The sequence below is a fragment of the Falco punctatus genome (genome assembly GCF_963210335.1).
Source record: "Falco punctatus genome assembly, chromosome: 3".
Taxonomy (NCBI): domain Eukaryota; kingdom Metazoa; phylum Chordata; class Aves; order Falconiformes; family Falconidae; genus Falco; species Falco punctatus.
Window position 1 is genome coordinate 1,087,445 of NC_137582.1, and position 20,785 is coordinate 1,108,229.

The 20,785-nt window shown below is 40.6% G+C and overlaps 1 protein-coding gene across 5 annotated transcripts in view; it reads left to right on the top strand.

Moving 5' to 3' along the window:
- TG (thyroglobulin) overlaps nucleotides 1–20,785 on the top strand; it is a 164,404-nt gene that overhangs the window by 32,246 nt on the left and 111,373 nt on the right. For all 5 annotated transcript variants that reach the window (XM_080377856.1, XM_080377858.1, XM_080377857.1 and 2 more), the window contains 9 exons: nucleotides 2,876–3,100; nucleotides 7,817–7,966; nucleotides 9,561–9,731; nucleotides 13,298–13,420; nucleotides 15,155–15,270; nucleotides 15,876–15,984; nucleotides 17,231–17,428; nucleotides 19,502–19,669; nucleotides 20,216–20,281. In XM_080377856.1, the coding sequence (XP_080233982.1) occupies nucleotides 2,876–3,100; nucleotides 7,817–7,966; nucleotides 9,561–9,731; nucleotides 13,298–13,420; nucleotides 15,155–15,270; nucleotides 15,876–15,984; nucleotides 17,231–17,428; nucleotides 19,502–19,669; nucleotides 20,216–20,281 (1,326 nt within the window). The remainder of the gene's footprint in view (nucleotides 1–2,875; nucleotides 3,101–7,816; nucleotides 7,967–9,560; nucleotides 9,732–13,297; nucleotides 13,421–15,154; nucleotides 15,271–15,875; nucleotides 15,985–17,230; nucleotides 17,429–19,501; nucleotides 19,670–20,215; nucleotides 20,282–20,785) is intronic.

Genomic DNA, 20,785 nt, shown 5'->3' on the forward strand with positions numbered 1-20,785 from the left:
AATAACTTTGTTCTCCTATCTTCTTTAGGGATAAATAAGAAGTCTTGCAGGTTTGTTTTTTTTCCCCTTCTATGAAGTATCTGAGAAAAATTGCTAAACAGAAGAGCTGTGTGCTCTCCCAAAGGAGAGCCTCAAATCTAAATCACTCGTGAATACTTTGCTACTTTTTTTTTTCTTGCAGATATTTTTATGTACTAAATCTGAGGCTGTGCAAATCCCTTCCTGAAGGATCTTATGCCATTTGGCTTAGTAGCTTAGATAGAACTCAGCTTTAAAATATTGAGGAATGCTTGCAGCAATTTTTCTCTTTTCTGTTCAACAGACAATATACTATGGCTAGTAAAAATGAGCTTTTGGTGGATGAATGTATAGTAAACAGTCCCCATCAGTAAAGTCTGGAGGAGATCAATCCCTGCCCTATACAATCGATATTTTAAGCTGTGTCTTTGTGCTCTGTATTTTCCTTAAAGAAAATTAAGAATAAAAGAAAGAACGACTTTACTAATTTTTTATTTCTCTTTCTCTCACTTTCTTATTTGGCCAGTATAAACTCTAGGTAACAGTATGATCCCTTTTCCTGTTGAAGTTAACGTTTCATTCAACAGAAGCAAACCTTAAATCAGATTTCTTCCTACTGCACAGCACAAGATGCAACAATTTGCAGGATATTTCTGTATGTGAAAAGATGTATTGTCCCGCAAGAAGTCTAAATCCCTAAAGTTACACCAGGCCCTGGAGAAATACTTAGTAAGAACTTGTAGTAAATCTAACAATGTCTAAGATGTGTAGTAGCTTGAATTGCCAAAACTGTGCAGCAAATCCAGGGAAGGACTACTGATTCTGCCATGATTTAGGGCATGCTGAAGGTGCCCCCAGGAGGTTCACGTTGGACCAGAAGCTAGGTCCTATGTAAGCAGGGGAGTGTGCCCCAAGCTGGCCAGCCGTGCTGGAAGGGCTGAACCGAGGCAGCTCGTGTAAGATGTATCCAGTGAGTCTGTGGCTGGCATGTCCATCAGGCGCTGAATTGTCCTCTGTTGAGTTGTTCCAGAATGTACCTGTCTACTTGCAATGCATGAACATGCATACTACAGTTAAAGACTTGTTTATATACTCTGACTGTAAAGGATATTATATATGCAGTGTGGTCATAAGCAGGGTCACTTTTAGTGATAGTGTTAAGAACTTTTCAACACAGTGAAACGTTTAGGACTAAAGGACATGTAACAGACTGAAGTTGGTTCTTACTGTTTTGGTTGTCTGCTTCATTTCTGTCCTTTCTGACATGTTTTGCTGTCATTTTAAGGTTATTTTTAATTCTGCTATGACTGGTCACTAGACAATTTGGAAGGATATTTGCTTGAATAAAAGGCTAATCTGCTTATTCCTGCTTTCACTTCTGAGATAATTTCTGGCAAAACATTTGCAGTGTTGTTGGTTACGTTTGGTGATCTCCAGTTACTTCCTCATGAACTAAGTTTCATTTTTGCCTGGGGTTGAACAAAAACTGAGGGCCATTTTGCTGATTATAGTATGTATTAGTGCAGCAGAATGATAGGTTGCTCAAAGCTAGAGGAATCAGAGCATTGAGAATACAAGGACACAGCTGTCAGCTTTAATGTGAGGTCTGTTTGCTTTAGCCCATAAGCGTAAAAACCTCGTGTCCCTCCTCTGCAATGGGAAAACAACATCTACATGACAGCAGCCAGCTATGGACCAACATTGAGGAAAAGAGGGCACTTACGCTTTCACTATTAAAGGTCTAGGATCATTTTTCAGAAAAGCATAGTACGTCTGCAGTCCGTTTAGCATGGGCAGGAGCGCAGCACTGCGTCACTGGAGCCTCGTACTGGGCTGTGAAATTCTCTCCCTGCACAACTGAAAAGCCACCTGTGGGCTACAGTCCACACTGGGAAACTCACCATGTAAGAAGGCAGCAGTACCTTCAGCTATTTGACTTGGACACATCAATCACAAAATAATAAACTGTATAATGTGTGAGCTGCAACATTCCTCACGTTCTCTTCATCTATATAACATCCTCCCTGTGAAAATTCAGTGTCCAAGGTCTTTAGTGTAGTCACAAAACTCAAAGTACATAGGGTGCAGGATTTCCCATTTGCTGGGTTACTGGGCTGCCCATCACCTGTAGCTACAGGAGGTCCTTGTCTTGCAAATTTGCACCAGTAAACCACCTCAGCATTTCATTCAATGTCATAAACCCTGCAAGGATAAACAGCAAGTGATAGCAACCAAAATCTGCTGGGAGCACTGTTCTTGTAGTACTTCTGGTCCAGCCAAACTGGAGAATCTGCTCTTGATCTAATGCTGAAAATTGTCCTTGTACAAGCCATCAAAAGGGAAACCATCTGGACAACTTAGAATATGGAGAGTAGGAAAGGTACTCACTGTTTCCAGCTGTAAACACCAGCTTCAGCAATTGTGAAGAGCATGTCTGTTGCATGGGTGGTTATGTTGAATATCAGTGGTGTGATGGAAGGTGATTATTAGTCTGTTACTGATGCCAGCCTTCAAAAACAAACCAACCAAATGTTGAAAAAGAAGCAAATGATACCTATTAAAAAAAAACCCAGTAATAAATTAAATCTGAATGTCAGATAATCCTGGTTTTCATCTGCTGTATTTTTGTAACTAAGAAATCAAGTTTTGTTCTTTAGCATCCTCTACATATATTGAGTTTAGGACTTGAATCTGATAGGCAGTGTACAGATTCATTCTTGTCTGCTGTTTGCTAACATGCTTGTATTTCTGTATCTGCCTGTGGTTTTAACTTAAAGTTCATCAGTTTCTGTGAGATTCTCCGTTCCCATATGGGAAACCTCTTTCATGCTATTTTGTCGTATTTTTCCCCTGTTAGAAAACGCATTTGTTGGAGAAAATCTCATCGGAGCATTTATAAAAGAGATTAAGGATGGTGGTTTTCTGTTGCATTTGGACTCCAAGCAGTTCCTAGCAGATTCTTCCATTGATTTTCCCCGTGATGAAGAGTTTGATCTGTCTCCAAGTGTGCAGCTAGGATGTAGAAGCGGGTTTCAAAGAACTTCATCTCCTGGGAAAGCAGTCCCAAATTCACAAGGATGTGGTATGTCTCAGTTTAACTTTCCCTCCTTTGATGTCATTAGGAATCACTATAAAGCTAAAGTTAGAAAATCACCAGTAAACTTGTGTTTATGGTTAATATGTGAAAGGCATGAAGCACCATCGTGAATGATAATAAATCTGAGGAGAAAAGGGAATTAGTGCTTTGCTTACCGTTCGGTCCTTGTATTGAACCAGTGATTTGGAAATAGGCATCATGGCACTGGCATTGTATAGAAGGTTTTGCAAACATTGTTGGGGACATTTTAGATCTGTCTGGTATTAGAAGGTCATGCGCATGTAATGTACGTGAGCCTTAATAAGGTCATGACCTTAAGTTGTAAGTAATGTACATTACATGTACATGATCCTTAATAAGATTTGGCAAAGATATCGGACCCAATGCTTTGGATGATGATACATTACCCAGAATAGAAACCTAGATGCAGAAATGGCAAAAGTCCTGAGATAGTGAATTCCTGGGCCAACTCCAGCCTGCTGAGATGGAAGCTTCCTCGGTTGTTGGCCAACACCCAGACCTGATTACACTTCTGCCCTCTTTTCATCTTCCTTCCTTCTGCTGAGTCAGCTTCCCTGGAACAGGCTGCCTTTCTGTCAGCGTCCTGCGTAGGCTGCCAGACCTGCCTCTCCGACAGGTCCCCGTGGCTGTGCCCAGCAGTCCTGTGTACCAGGTCATGCTGCCAGCGAGCCTTTGCCTTAAGAGCCCCGCTCTTGTTTCTATCAACATCAGCCCTCCTGCAGTGCAACCCTGATGGTCTCATCAGCCCGGTTAGCCTCAGTGAGTCTGTGTCTTCCTCATGTCAGTTTGGCATGTGTTCACTGTGTCTATGTCTTTTTTGGGAACGGAGGAGGGATGTACCACTAAGGTCAAGAGTAGTAGCTCTTGGATAAGATTTCCAATATGGGAAACACGTTCAGATGAGAAAATTTCAACACTGTGCAGCTCAAGTTAGAGAACCTCAGAACAAAGCAAAATACATGGAAACAACTTAGCTCTCTGCTGGATATGGTGGTTCTTATTAAGCTAGGAGAGCTTCTCAATGCCTGGGCACGAACTTCCAAGTAATCAAGTGATGAATCAGTTCTGCAGTGCTGCAGTTTCTAACTTGGACCTTTAAGGGTAAATTGGCTGCAGTTTCAGTTCATCTCCATAGTCTGAAACACTTCAGGTTTTGATTATTTAAATACACCATGCAGAAAAAAGATTAATTCCAACTGAGAATCCAGAGTCTGTAACAACTTGCAGTCACTTAAGATGTACTGTTATACTGATTAAAGGTATCATTATTTCTTCAGTAGAGTCCATCACTTGGAGCAGAAGAACTTACAAAGAATTGAATCTTTCTGCCAGATATTTCCCACCAGGGATAAAGGCTTCCAAGAAGCAGTGAATTAATTTGCCTTGTGAGTTAGTTCATACATAATTTGAACCAGGAAGCTGTAGAAAAATTCACCCAGTAAACCAGACTTATCATAGAGATGTGGAAAGGAGACGGTTTCTGCTCCAGCTTTTGGCACAGGTTTTGTCTTCTAAGATGTCATGGTATACATGCTGCTGACACTGTTTTGTGTAGTAGGACTGCATATTTTATTCTGAACATGGGATTTAGGAATTCTGTTTCTGGTTCCTCTAACAATAAATAAATATATTTATTTATTTTGCATTATGGATATATTCTGGCCATTTATCCTGTCTGGATCTGCATCTCTAGTAATAATAGGGACTAGTAGTAAGAAGTATCACCTGTGATTACAGAATTCAAACCTGTGTGAGTGTGACAGGGTTTCTTTATTCTCTTCCCTTTCCTGTTCCACCTGGTTGTTGAAATACAAATTGTCTTTTCTGATCCTGATCTTATTGATTTGTTTGCTTTTACTTGACTGTAAGTGACATTTAGCCTTGCTTCAGGAAGCACGGACAGCTCTTAGTAGCAGCAGCTTTCTAGTGTTCTCAATAAACTCAATATTTTCATTTAGGAACATGCAGCTGACATGAATCTGCCTCTCATCTCATGTATTTTCCTTACAGTCATCTGTTTCTTTAGGTTAGTATGTATTGTACTTTGTTTCATGTTTTCCTGCCTGTAAGATAGGTAACATTATCATATGTTAGTTTTTCTTATGCGACATGTTTTCTTTGTCTCAGTCTTACACTGAGTTACTTTACCCCACAGGTGTTTATAAATATAATTCCTTAAGAGTATGAGGTAACAGTTTTATTTTAGCTAAAATTTAAAGGGACCAAAGACACTTTTTTGCTGAGGTGTGAGTTGAAAAGAAGAGAGTTGGAAACTGTCCTGGAGGCAACTTTGTGAACTCAGCCCTTCTCCCCCCATTTATTTCAGGAGAAAATCTGAAACCTGTTTGTGAGTTATCTTTGTTATAATATAAAGTTTTTATTCTGGTTCCTTTTATTATTTAGAATGCTTAGCAATTCTATCGGAGGTGATTTGAGCAGATCATAACCCAAATCAAATAAAGTGCTAGATTTATAGCTGAACTGGCAGCTCAAGACTTCATTCCTAATAATGTAGGTCAAGAATCAGATATCCCAGTTTTCCAGTATCTCTGGATGGGGGAAAAAGCAGTGCAAGCATTGGGTAATGATCAGTTCTGACAGTTTTTAAGTGTGCTTAGTATAGTGAAAAGAGCTGGTCTAGGGTGAAAAGAGGATATTGTGAGGAGTGCTATCCCTGCTTAGTCACTCCAGCGAGTTGTTCTTTAGCCTGGAATTCGTTACTCAGCACATGGTTCCCCGGGTACACAGGAGCCCAAGTCTAGTTATAAGTGTGACCAGGTTAGAAATTTCATGTGCAGGAGCAAGGGATTAAATTTGGGGCTCATTTTTACTTTTGTATTTTTATTTTTTCCTATTTTAGGTATACAAAGTTTGGCCCAGCGCTAACAGTTAGCTCTGAGATTTTGGCTCAGACCTGTTCTTTAGTTTCTTATATTGTTAACATATATGAATGTTAAAGCTTGAAAGAAGTACAATAAGGTGTTTTGTTTAACTTACAGAATGAAACTTCACCTCGGTGTGATTGTGTTGAATGTAACCTATAGCCAAAATGATACATGCCTCCAAGAGTTATAGTCTAGAAAACAAGCATCTCTGCACCAACATTCTTTGCTGTTCTTTGTGCCCTTTTTTAAATTTGCCACAAAAGGCAATTTTACTTGCTTAAAACGTTATAGGAGACACAGATATTACTTTCACGTTATGACTACTACTACAAAACCAGGACAACGCTTTGAAAAGCTTGATTTGTTCCTTTATAATATTTAATTGCTTAATTAGTCTCCCTCATCCTTTGCATTTTGTCTTCAATTTAGGCATGGGTTACTAATTTAATTTTAATTTTCTACTGTTGTTCATTTGCAAGATGAGTGTGATCCTTTTTGCATGTGTTGGAAAATGTCTTTAAAATGTATCAGACACTCTTGCGTATTAAATAACATGCTTGAGCAAGGAGAATTCTGTCTCATCCAGGATTTTTTGGTTCTATAATTGATTTTAGATATGTGTTAGACCTAGAGTAATTGCCTTGATATGTACTTGGGAGGAAAATTTCACTCTCACAGTTTTGTCATCCTATACCTTTCCACTGGAACTTTTCCAGCAGATGAAGGAAGATAGGATCATTTTAATACTGGTTGTCTTTTTAGTCTGTTATAATCTAGGTGCTATAAGTTAAATTAATTTACATTCTAGTGTGTTGGCCAGAACAGCAACTCATCATATGGGTTGTAGCAGGGCTGGCCAATTTTCCATGACTGTTTCTTCCTTATACAAACTTCAGCTGCTGTCAAGACGTAGGGCAAGAACAGAAATGAAGTTTTGCACCTTGTCAAATTCCCAAAATATACATTTGATAGTGTTTTGAAGGAAATCTACATCTGGAAAACAGCTGTGAAATAACAAGTAAAGGTATTGCCCTGCAAATGTGTCTGCAACTCTTCTGCTTTAAAGTTCATTCGGATGATCTGGAGGGAAAGACAGTATTTCATGACCTCCCAGAAGACAAGGAGTTTTCTTTGTAATGTGCAACCACTCAGCTGGAAATATTACTCCTGATTATTCAGAAAAAGATACATATACAGACTAAGAATATCTTTTTGTTTTGTGTTTGGGTTGTCATGTGCACAACTAGTGACTTTTAATCCAGCCATTACTGTTTAGCTTGGAAGTGCTTAGCAAAAATTTCATTACCAGGAATTCTGAATGAAAGTATTGCCATATGGTGGGTTTCTGTATAATGTTTCTGGAGTTTCTACTCCTAGAAGCTGTCCTGTTTCTGTCTGTAGTGTTAGAAGTTACTCTGTAGCTTGTGTTCCTTTGTTTTCTTTCACAACTTATCTACGAAGTGCATTATCTTATTACAAATGGGTTCAACAAATAGAAATCAAGCCTGGGTTTGGCGTTTCCAGACAGCTTGATGTGCACTTATTCAAGTACATTTTTAGGGTGATCTGAGGAAAAAAAAAAGAAGACAAGACCACAGCCTATATTCCAGTCATTTCTGACTTTAATGAGAAAATTACCTTTGTTATACCACTTAAAAATACATATATTAAGAGCTTGAAGCCTATGGCAAGTCTACCAGCATGAGATAGGTATATATACTCCCACGCATATGTGTTCAAATGCCTGAACTGGTTGGATTCCAGGAGAGTACTAAGGTGATTGTTTTCTTTGCAGTTGTTTGTCCTCCAGGCAGTCATTTCCAGAAGGATGAATGCATTCCCTGCCCTCTTGGCTACTATCAGCATCAGACAGGACGTTCCTCCTGTATCAAGTGTCCTGTGGGCAGAACTACCATCTCCTATGGGGCAATCAGCGCCGATCACTGTAAGTTGAACTCATTTTTTCCCTTATGTTTTGTATTCTGGCATCAAAGAACTGATGGAATTTTTTTCATCTGTAAGTTTAAAAAACCCAAAACCTCCCTTTGTTTTTTTGTTGCTTTTTTTTTTTTTTTTTTTTTTTTTATGGATATGATCCTTTCTGCATACACTCAAAGACATTTCATAAAGACAGAACAAACTGTCTGGTGTTTTGACGAAAAATGCATGAGAAATAAGTGGTCTGTCTCATCCAGGCTGTTGTGGTTCCTTAAGATGTGTCCTCAGGAATGGTATCTGAGTGTTCAGTATCAGTGAGAAGCATCTTACATAATTCGTTTATTGTCACTTTGATGAACACTAAAGTAGTCTTGTCTTTGTGCATCTCTTTCCCCTGCAAATATAAATACTTCTCAGAAAGCAACTATCGATATGTTCATTAAAGTTATATTCAGTTTAAATGACTTATTTTTGCATGTAGTTTTTTAATAAATTATTTTCTTTAAGTCCAAATTCAGTTTTTGTCTGTAGAATTAGCTCATGGGTAAAAATAAAAGTCACTAGTAAGAATCAGTTTATTGGGAGTATTGGTGAGTATAGGGTTGTCTTTGTTCTGTTTCAACATACTTACTCTCTTAGGTGGGATAAAAAAAACCAAAACAGGTTTATTGTAATGTACCGACATCAATTAGCTTTTGCCTGAAGTTTTCATTCTTCATTTCTATATGTGTTCTGTTGTACATATTGGACTCCTGTGCTAAAAGGTTTGCCTCTTAGTTTTTCTTTACTGCACTTGCAGTTTTCTTTACTGCAAGTGCCTGCAACTAAGCCTGCTCCCTACCTGATTTCCACCTTACCTGTGTCCTGAGTCTCGGTGCTAGCCCTTTCCAAAAGGCCATGCTAATTTCTTGCTTTCTTTCCCTGCTGCCTCTTCACAAAGTCTGCAGAGTTTGCTGAATTAACGGATGTTATGGCTCTTGTGTTATTCTTCATAGCATTTCACAGATCCGTTGCAGCAGGCACTGTGCAAACCTGTATGAAAGCAGAGTTCCTTGTCTGTACTTCTTTGCTTTACACTACTTAGCATAAATGGAGATTTGATCCATGGCAGAGAATCCAGATGTTGGCATATGGAGTGCAGCAACAACAAAATAGTGAGACTACCACATTTCAGAGCACGAAACTCCATGCAAATTAGAGATAATTTTCAGTAAAGTTTCTGCCATACTTGGAGCACTTTTGTCCTACAACATTGAAACATTGTCCTGCTGCATTGACAGGACCAGAGGCAGTGGGCACAAACTAACACGCAGGAGCTTCCCTCTGAAAATCCAGAAACATCTTTTTCCTGAGGCTGGGCAAGCACTGGCACAGGTTGCCCGGGGAGGTTGCGAAGTCTCTGACCTTGCAGATGTTCAAAGGCTATCTGGACATGGTCCAGGGCAACCAGCTCTAGGTGGCCCTGCCTGAGCAGTGGGGTTTAGACTAGATGACCTCCAGAGGTGCCTTCCAACCAGAACCATTTTGTGAAACCCAGTGACAGCATCATCAAACTACTTTTTTTTTTCTTTTTTTTTTCTTTTCTTGTTTATTTGTAACAGGTATCACGTACTGTCAGAGCAATGGGCAGGGTCTGGAGTGTGATGAAGATGGCCAGTACAGACCCTCCCAGCAAGACCCTGACACTCAGAAATCCCTCTGCCTTGATAGCTTTGGAGCAGCACTGGCTTGGACTGAAACAGACGATCTCCTTACAGACTACCAGTGCCTAGGTAAGTGTCAGAAGAATATTTTGTGACCCCACGTAAGTGAAACCTCCTGATGAAAAGACACATCACTCCACAGCTTACAGGGATTCACTTTCCCATAGCTGTGGCCTCTGCCTTAAGCCACATTCCTCCTCAATTTTGCATGTCTTGACTACACTGGGGAAGTTATTTCCAGTGAGGGAAGAGAGGGAAGCACGTTTCTTACACTTTCAGATGGCTGACAGCTTTTTGATGTATGCTGACATCCTGCTCTCTGCTTGGAAACCTAAAGGAATGATGAGAGGGCTAGTGGGAAAGAAGGAGAATTATGCATTTCTTTGTAAAATTATCACTTATCGTCGTGCCCATGTGAAATAGACTGTGTTTGGCAATGACCTCACAGTCGTGGCATAACGTCACCCTCTGGGATCCTGCTGTGTGGTATTGGACTTGGTGAATGTATCCTTGCAAGCTGGGGGAACTTACTTCTGCTCGAACACAGTTGTGAAATGCGAGTTCTCAAGGATGAATAATTTGAAGGTCATCCATCAAACAGTCCCCCAACTGCCTGCAGCAAGGTCTAATTACGCTTCTCAGCCTCAAAGCTTTTGCCTTGCCCAAAAACAATTTTCCAGAAGTTTTTATTACTCTTCATATGATTGGTATCAAATTTAATGGACTATTCAGTTTAGAAGCTGGTGTCACGGTGTGCTGTGAATTAAACAATATCTTATGATAAGTGTGATCAGCAGACAGAGTGTGAAATGAAAGCCCGTAGTTGTGAAGAGGTTGCAAAACTGTTTTCAGTTAAAACAGCTACTTTTTTCTCTAAGCATACTCAGAGACTGATCGTAACTATGAACACAAGGTGTTAGCATCTCTCGCTCTCGGTCATGGGGCAGTTGGGATGTTTCGCTGGGCAGGAGACCCACAGCAGCTTAATTCTCCTGTTACTTACCTTGAGCCTTCCTGCCTGAGCAGTTCTGACTCTGTCTAGGATGGAGCAGTTATAAATATCTGTGCTTATGTTTCTCGATCATGCTAGAAAATTTCACTACAAATAAATGTAAGTGTTGACAATTTAGGGTTTAAAAAAGCAATGAGCACCCGAAAAGTCAGGTGTTGTTTGTTTGGTTTTTTTTTTTTTTTTTTTTTTAAAAAAAAAAGAGTTCACAGGATAATTTAATTTCCCATTTTTCTTTTAAGGATCATGCTGCATTTTCAGAAAGCATTATATGAAGTGAAACCAATTATGCTTATTGCTACTTTCCACCCTGCCCCTTTTATTTCTCTTCACTGAATTCAGCATGCAACAAGACAGCAGGGTCTGAGGACTGACCTTGCTTTGACAGGAGGCTGGTGACTGGGCAGGGTCAGTAATTATCCCAGCTGGTCTTTGGCTTTTGAGTCTTCAGATGAAAGAAGAATTCCCTTATGTGACTGCACAGTAATAAGCTGTAACAACCCATGCTAGTTTTTATTCTCTCTCTTGTTACATTTCAAGCCACGCTTAACATTTACTGCAACAGCATGCACAGGTTCTATATACATATATATATACACATATATAGTAATATGTGAGGTGGAGAATTTCTGCTATGCGCTAAGCCTGCGAAAGGGCTGAGAAGTTACATTACTGTTAAGAAGAGGGCAGTGTGAACTAAATGTGCATGAAAATGGGAAGACGGTAGCATACTTTTCATTGTACTTTCTTTTTGACAAAGGAGCTTTATGAATGCAGTTTTTTAAACTTTATATTAAAAAACACATTTCAAGAATTAAAAAAAAGGCAGCTTTCCTAGTAGTTTTGCAATGTTTTCAAGTTTAATGTTTCATTACACTTTCTATTTCTCTGCTTTTCTCCTGTGTTATTGCAGAGAAAATGAAAGAGTGGGATGGAGCCAGAATTAGGGAAAAAATTAGATGAAAACATTTAAAAAATGTAAATTTTTATTTCAAATTTTTCATTCAAAATGAGGGCAGCAAGCAATTGCAAAGAGCACAAAAGCCCTGCTTCTTTTCAGTCTTATGAAAAAACATGAATTCTGTTTTTAACCTGGTATCACTGCAAGCTGCAGATGTAGGAGGGATTTGGTTTAGTACAGAATTTAGCTCATGCTTATATTTTGGTGTCCTGTATTTCTAGGAAGGAAAGAACTTCCACTTCTGTTTATACCATCATTCAGCCCTCTCTCCTGCCAAGCTGGAGTGCAAGGATTTTGTTAAGTGTTTGGCTAGCCCTTGTGTTTCTTCTGAGCAGAAATGACAGTTTTATCAAAAGCACCTGCTGACTCAGCCCTGACAACAGTGGACATTTGCTTCTGATTTAGTCTTGACTGTTTTGCTGTAAGAGCACAAATGATTTTTTTTAAGAACTTATCCCTGACTTTTATTTTGTGGTTTATGCAGATGTTTCAGGGAGAGGCCTGGGGTCCTCCTGCACCCATGTGCATGGGGGAGAGGAGGGCTCAGCCTCCAGTTCTTCCATGTGCAGACAGCTCCCACGGGCTGAGACCAGACCAGGGCTCCCGCTTCTTAGGACGTGTAGGTCTAGGCCAGGCATTGGCTGCAATGAGCCAGAGGTTTTGCTGTCATTTGGGGCATTTAGGTGAGAAGTCTGGTCACCACAAGGGTGATGCTAAGTCATCGTGTTCTTCCCTTCTCCTTGATACGCTGTGCTCACTGAAAGATACTAGTGTATCAACACACGGCCACTGAACAAAACCCCTTTGGTAACTCTTACAGGTCGTAGCAACTCGGGCAGCATCGTGCTGATGCCACTGTGTGTCCTTCACCAGACTGTGATCTTCAGGGCACAGCTGGGGTCAAACCTTCTGGAGTTTAAACTGGATTCCTGGTCCTGTTTAGTGACCTTCGGATTTTGCATCTTTAGACCCCATGAGCCCAGTTTGTGAACAGTGCTGCTTGTCAGACATCCCTATGCTCAGGTGCCGTGGGTCCAGTTCAGAGACACGGGATAAAAGGGTTTGGGATGGAAAGTGACAGTCTGGAGATAAAGGTTGAACAAAGGAGTAAAAATGGAGTGTGTAGGACATGCTACCTCGAACAGATCCTTGAGCCTGAAGTCATGGAGATTAGGCTGTTGTGCTCCTGTAAACAAGTGGTAAGGCTCCTGGATGTCCTTCCTAACCAGCTGCTGTGGGAGCTGCTCTTGTTTCAGTGTCTGTTTTGCAGAAAGCTGGTTCCCCCATTGACTTGATAGTCAGTTCGATGCCATGAACAGGTAACGGGAAGTGGTCAGTCTGCTGCTCAAAGAGAAGTCTCACTGGAATATAAACTCCCAGCCCACTCCTGGCTGTTTTTTAAAGGATCTTATCACACTTTTTTTTTTTTTTTTTTTTGTTCCCAAAACAGAAATTCTACCTTCAGTCCAGCTGTCTTCTGCATTATCTGTGGAGTTATGGTACATCATTTAATGAGCAAGCCTCTTTCCCTACTAAATTCTTCTGATTTTTATTTCTGTCTAAAATCTTTGTCTCTACAGCATGGGAACTGATAATAGTACCCGGTTGCTTTTTGGGTGTGGTTTGGTTTTTTTGTGGTTTGGTTTGTTGTTTGTTTTTTTTTAGTGCTCAGAAAATTTGAGAGAGTTTCTGCCTCCAGACTGATTTATGGGTCAGAAGAAGCTCAAATTCTTCAGTCTCAGTCATTTGGAGGAGACCTGCAGAGTCCACCTTTTCAGTGCATTTCAGGTAAGGAAAACTCAGAAAATCTGTAGAGGCAACATTAACCACCATGGAAAATAATAATCTTTTTATATGCTTACAGTGAAGTTCCCACAGGAACTATATGCACCAATGCACTGCAAGATGTTTACAACTTTTGGTGACCTTGGTTCAGGGAAGAGACTAGCTTTTCTTTCCAAAAGGAGTCTTCTGACTTTACATACCACTTCAGACAAGTCATCTGACTTTAAAGCCAGTTGGTATAGTTTGCAATATGGATGAGAGCTGAGATTCAGACCAGGAAACAGTCATCAGACTTTCCAGATGTGCAGACAACAGAAGGATTAGGTGTTCAGGACATATGAACGCCAAGTTTTCACCTCTTCCCAAATTACCTGATTGGCACATGAAAGAGGAACAATCATCCTTGCTTACATCAGAAGGATATTATAAGGAGTGCAGAGCTATTCCTCTGCCAAGGCTTACAGTGTATATACTATATTACATCTGGATACGTCATGTTTGCTGGTTTATATTGGTTCAAAGTAATTTAAAACCAAGGAGAATCACTGCGCTGCTTTCAAGGTGCTTTAATCAGTCTCACTTTCTGTCTCCTAATGCTCAGACTGTGAAGAGAGGCAGAGGGGTTACATTCAGAATAAAACCACCCTGGCAGTAATAACACAGGTGGCCTGTTTGTAGGACAGACATCACAGAAGTCTGACAAAGTGAGTGGGTTTGTGTTGCATACCATGGTCTAGCTGGAGCAGTCATCTCATGCTAAGAAGTGAAGGCATGAAGCCTTATATGTGTTACTGGAATGATTTTCCTGCACCAGATCATCCCCTAGCTGTATACTGTAAGGTTTCTTGCACCTTCTTCTGAAAGTGGAGACCTTCAGAAGCAAGACACTGACCTGAGGGCACCGTGGGAACAAACTTAAGGAGGAAAAGATGCTCCTTTGACAAGCAATCTGATTCAGTGCACACAGCCTGCATCTTCATTACAAGTTATGGCAACTGTCAAATGGCAGCACTACTACAAAATATTACTCCTGGGGGGTGTCACTGAAGGCGAAGAGTTAATCTTTCCGTCTCTGCATCGCTACAAAGTCAAGCAGCTTAGCTTACATTTCTGATGTTTTGATCTAAGCTGGTTTGTTTTGTACTACAGACATTTGGAAACAATTTCAGTGCCTGTTCTGGGAGCAGAGCTGTGGGAACAAGTCAGAAGCAAGTGTTTAAGGGCAGAAGGATCTTCAGCTACTCCTAAATCTGGAGGGGGGTGGCTGCTTGCTCCCTTGCACTGGCCAGGTGATTGCTGCAAAGGCAACTGGCATGACTAAAGAATTTGGTGTTTCCCTCCTTCCTATCACCCTGATACTTTTCACAATCCTTTTGCCATGGGGTGACTGTATCAGGCAGGTGGAATGTGCTGGCAAAGTGGTTCATGAGAGTCCTCCCTGCCTACCTCAGATAAAATTATTTAGCAGACACTAAATATTTGGGTGGGTGGTTAGACCTAACTCAGCTGTTTGTATCATTAGGTGATGAGTAACTTTTTTGTATTAATTTAATTTAAAAACCTAACCCTCTACTAAAATAGTTGAACATTAAAGTGCATTTGGCTAATGAAATTCATGTGCTTGCCGTCTGATAGACATATGAAAAACTAGGCAAATGGCAGTAAACAGCGGAATTTGTAGCAAAAATTTTGCACCTGAAATGCTAGGAAATCTAAGGTTTCTTTCCTGTTTTTCAGGCTGTGAGAGGGAAGACGCATGTGGTTTTGCAACTGTAACGTCTTCTGGTGCTGGAGTTCTCTGTGAATTATACAGTGCTGCTGAAGTCAACTTCAACTGCACCGCCTCTGGATTGGTAAAAATGATCATATTTAAAAATATGTGTTTACCATAATACAGTATGTTCAGCGTAAGTAGACAGCATCACAGAAGAAAGGCAGGACGTTACCTGACCCCTTGGGTGTTGCTTTTCACTATGGCCATAGTAAATTCCTGCCAGTTGGTAAAGAAGCTACACCTGAACATTTCCAAAAGTGACATCCGAATGCCTCAGTGTTTGATTGAAACATCACACAGCACTTCTGTTGCTGAGCTCCTGCACTTGGGAAATTGAGTTAATTTAAAAGGAGAGTTAATCTGGATAATGCAGACTAGAAGTACCTAGGCTGGTAATCAGGTCACCTGGAACAGTCATCATTTCTCAGTCCCTTCCTTTAGCCCAGGGTTTGGATTGTGTGCTCATTAGTACTGTGACGTGCTCCCATTCACCACTGTTAAACACAGCAATATGGCATTGAAGAACTGAGGTCTCAGAATAAAAAATGCCCACGCTGGGAGCTGTGGTGGTTCTAAACCGTCTGCGCTAATTCCTCCCCCTGAGTTTCTGAATAAGCAAAATGTGTTTTAGGAGAGGAAATCAGGTAGGCTGGATTTATTCTGCATGCCTGTTTTCTGTCTCAGGTGCAAGGTGCTTTGGGGAACCCCACTGCCACTAGCATCAGTCATCTCAGCTGCCTGCTTCATGTCAGGAATCCTGAGGGAGATACGGTGATGGTCTACTTGAAGAGAGGTATCAGATGCAAATCACTCACCTAATGTTAGACAGCTGTGCCCAAGCCTGTCGTTTTTTCTGTATAAGATCATGATTGAATGTGGGGAGCATCTTTGTTTAAGGAGACATAATACTTTCCAGAGCTTAACATTTAGTGATAGCCCAGAAACCTCAGCAAATCTTCCCTTCATGCCTTGTTCCCTGGAAATTAGGAATACAGCTTTGGTAAGCTATTTTGATGGCTTTCTCCAGCAGATAGTCCTACAAAACCTCAAATTCTACCCAATGTATTATTCTGTTCTGTTCTGTTGTACTTTGATTTCTCTTCACTAAGCAATTTGTTATTTGAATATATAAGGTATTATTAATGACCTGCTTGTACATAATTTAACAGTTGAGGTTAATTTTCATTGTGAGTTGTCCTACTAATATACTAGCAAAGGAATAACCTGCTCTTCAGTTAATCCCAAGGTGATTCAGCTGAACTAATGAATGTACAAGGTAATTTTTTTTTCCTTTTGGCCTAAGTGTGATTGATACCACTGCATGTCCCATTCATTGTGTGTCCAACTTTATGCCCCGTGCCAAATTTGACACAAGAGGACCAAATACAGAATGCTGCAGGGTGTGAGCCAAAGCTCTCTGCTGTCACTGTTTTCCTTATACTTCTCTCGAAACCTCTGAGTCACCATTTATTATTAACAATAAAAATAAAGAGCTAAGTTTCACCTGAAAAAAGGCAAGTCCCCTGAGGTTGTTGCAATCAATGCAATCTTGTTCATACCAGAACCACCCCAGATTTCTGTTAATATTGCTAATTAGATCCAGGATTGTATGAATCGTATCATCTTATATATGTGTCTAGTCAGCAGAAACCTTAATTGCAGATGCAGTTATTCTGGCCAAATTACACATTTTACTTTTTTAACAAGCTAAGTTTGCTTCATTTCTATCTGGGAGTTATTAATGTAGTGCTTGAAAGTGGAGTATTACCAACCATACCGTGTACATCGATTTGGGAGCCCTTTGCTGGTACAGTGGGCTGGTTTTCCTACCCCAGCAGTACACTCTGACCAGCTGCCCAGATATAATTGCACCAAACCATTTGAAGATCTCATCTTGCATCTGAAAGTCCAGAGAAGGACTTTTATGGCTGAGTTTTTATCATAAAACTTTAAACCAGCTACATCCTGCAGGTAGTCCAAAAGCATCCCATCTCTCCTTGAGCTCTTTTGAACGTTCCTTTCCTGTTCTCTCTACCCAGGACAGGAATTTAACTCATCTGGACTCAAGACCTTTGAAAAGACCAGTTTTCAGAACGTGCTTTCTGGTGTGTATCACTCCACGGTGCTCTCAGCAGCTAGCACGTCTCTGACCGATGCTCAGCTCTTCTGTCGGCAGACTTGCAGTAGGGACCTATGCTGTGACGGCTTCATCTTGAGTCAAATTGCACTTGATAGAGGTATTGTCTAACTGTAAAACACAAAATCTTGCAGCAGAAAATAAACACTGAGCAGAACTCATTTTTTTGGGTACAGTACACCTACCTCTAGATGATACCAGTGCCTCCGCATCACTGACATTTTTTGGTGTAGGCAGAATTTGAGTAGTGCTCAGGGCTTGGCCTGGAGCAATAGATAAAGACTTGAGGTAGCAAGGTGCTCTCGGAGACAAATTTTGAAAAAAGAGTTCTTTTGACCTGCTTTAGACATCTGCATCCAGATGGGATAAACCGTTCTGAAAACACCTTTCTCCTTACCTGGAGCAGCTCGGTTGCCAGAAGGTGGTGCCTCCAGAAAAAGTCCTTGTAGTGCAAATGTAGTCCAGCTGCCTTTTTGGAGCAGGAAAAGAGGATACTAAACAGGGAATTATGTTATGTTATTGCATGCAAGGATGTTATAATCACCTAAATCTGAGTGTTTAGCTAGGAGAAGCAAGTGCGAGTAGGATGGACAGTCTGGACAGAGGTGGGACTTGCGCAGAGCCCAGATTTCTGCCAGCAAATTTAAGCACTTAATGTCAGTGCCTGCTTTTTGTTGTTTCTTTTTTGAGCTCACATGGGATCAAATTTCCCATTGGAGTACATTGCCTATAGAAAAAGTGAAGTTCTAATTAAGAAGTCTCAAGTTTTTAAAGACAGGGACTCACAAATCCAGGCTTCTATGTGGCAAACACATCTCTAGTTTGGAGTTGAAACTGATCCTGGATTTGAGACAACTTTCTCTGTGGAAGTTGTCAAGCAAATGTTTCCAGAAAATTATTTTCTGTTTTGGCATCTCATGTTTTTTTGCATCAAAATATTTTAGGTGAACTTGTAAAGTCCACTTCTCTTTACATTTACCATCAAATTTCTGGGTTCTCTGTACTTGTGAGTGTAGAATGGGGTGCGGAGAATGTAAATGTTTAGAGCTCTCTGTTGGGGTAAACCTATCTGGATCAATACTAGAGGAAAATGCATGATTTGGACTAGTATTCTGTTAAAAAGAAGATAAAAGTAGCATATTAAATATCTTGTGTACACAGCTCATAAAAACAAACCAGAGAGGGCATTGTAAAACCAGAGGAATTCCTGAGCTATGGCAGCAAGTGCAAAGGACGAGCTGCGCATTGGCTAGAAGTTACAGTGCCAGGCTGGCGCTAGGACACCTGGCCTTAAGTGTGCAGGTCCTGCTGGCTCACGTTGCGATGCTGGGGGGGCTTAGGGCTGGGCAAGCTGAAATCGGGCACCAATCCAGGAAGCCGTCCCAGTAAAAGTAAAAGTGCTTTCTTGGTTCAGAGCCTGAGACTGTAAGATCGCCCAAGGTATGACTATGTCTCCATGGTGCTACAAAGTGCCGAGAAGACTGTTGGGTATTATCAGATAATAGTGATATTTTATTAGGTGGTAATAGTATGTGCTGGAAATCGCTGAAAAGCAGTCTACAAATGGTTAGTTTGGGGATGCAGAGTGATTTAAAGAATTGGTCACCAATATTTGAGTGAGCGGAGGAGGTTATCTTTATTCGGCAGCGCTGGGTGCATGGGGGATCGCTCCACCAAAGTCATGCACACCAAGGGGACTTTTCAGTCCCCTCTTTATACAAGCAACTCAGACCTGTTCATTAACTTTCCAGGAAATCATTTACATATTCATTACAATGCCAGGAACTCATTTACGTATCTCACTAAACTAATGACCATGATTTAAGTCCTTGTCTTTGCCACGTTTCATAAACAACAGGAACTTAGGACCAGATAGCCTTTTTAAAGATGACAAATCCAAGGACTTCGCAATTAGTACATCCGTCATGTTAGCAATAAGGGTCCTTGGGCATTTCCCAGCTTTTAGATAAACATAAGTACATCATCCTATAGATAAGTGGTGCATCATTCATCACTCAATAGCTAACCTTAGCACTCCAGTTTGAATGTACGGCTCTGATCTTCTTTTTCAGTTGGCATTTAGAGAAAGTATTGTGGGCTGCTTGGGTGGAAAGCTCTGTGCAGGTGCAAAGAACCGTTGGAGTGATGCAGCTCTCTCTTTGCCTGGACCTAGGTACCATTTTGTGTAGTGTGATGAGCTCCACAGACGTGCTGATCTGCAATGCAAATGGCTGGAGTCCAGCACCAACATCCGTCATTGGTGGGATATGTAAAGGTGTGAACTATGAAGAAAAAGAGAAGATGTTTTCCTTCACCCTGGGAGGACAGGTGTTCAGGGGAAGTATGTCAATGAGTTCTCTCAATTTACATGACTTTTCTTTAATTCTTGTATAGGCTCTGCCTTTTTCACCAGCTTGCTCTTGCACTTCGGTGCTTTTTTCTCAAGTAAATCCATATCTGTACAATCACAAGAGAATAAGAACTCTCTAACTGGATGCATTGTTGGATAGATGGACCTTTTGTGTTTTACTGGGTGAACATTAATGAAAGTCAAGAATGTGTTTAGTATGTCACCCTGTAATACTTCCAGTATTTAATTTGGGCAGATTAAACCCAGTAACCTGAAAGAAAGGTAAAGTCTGGAGCAAAGACAAAAAGAGAGATGCCCAGAGCTGCACAGAAAAAGCAGTGATGAAAAATAGAGCAAAGCCTTGGCTCCCTGGACTCAGACTAGCACGAGGACACTTGAGATCTTCTTCCTTGGGGTCTTCTGTTGTAAATCAGATGATGCACAGTCTAGTGATGTGTTGTTAATGCAATTTATGAATGTTTCAATACTACCTGTTTAATTTGAGCAGCTATTCTAACAAACTCTTTTCTTTATTAGCTTCTAACTTGGTAGAAGAGGCAGAAAGAAATTTTACTACCTTTCAGCAAATTTACCTGTGGAGAGGTGAGTTATCTCATGGAAGTTGTTGTAAAAGCTTGATGGACTGTAGGCAGTGGCAGATGTGTGTTCTATAATGGAAGTGTCTTCTCACTTTATTTTTTACTGTCCAAATTGAGACACCACCCAGAAGCCTTTTCTGGCAGGGGTGGGTGTAATCTAGAATAATTCTGCTACTGTCAGTTTCATGAAATTTGGGTAAATTCTTTTGTCTGAGAATATAACTTTTAATACCTGTGAAAAAGATATCATGGGGACACTTTGTCCCATCAGTGTGCAGGTGCTATAATATTAATTTGGCACTATATGCATAACTAGTTGGGTTATTTTTATTATCACGATAACCCTGTATGTGGTTTTTTTGCAAGTTTACTTTCTGAATGACACAATGTACATAGCAGGACCTGCATGAACGATTTGTGATACTGCTTTATAAATGCACACAGCCTCCAGAGCACTGATGCTGAATGCAGGGTCATTGTGGATACGGCATTTACTTTTATCCTCCAA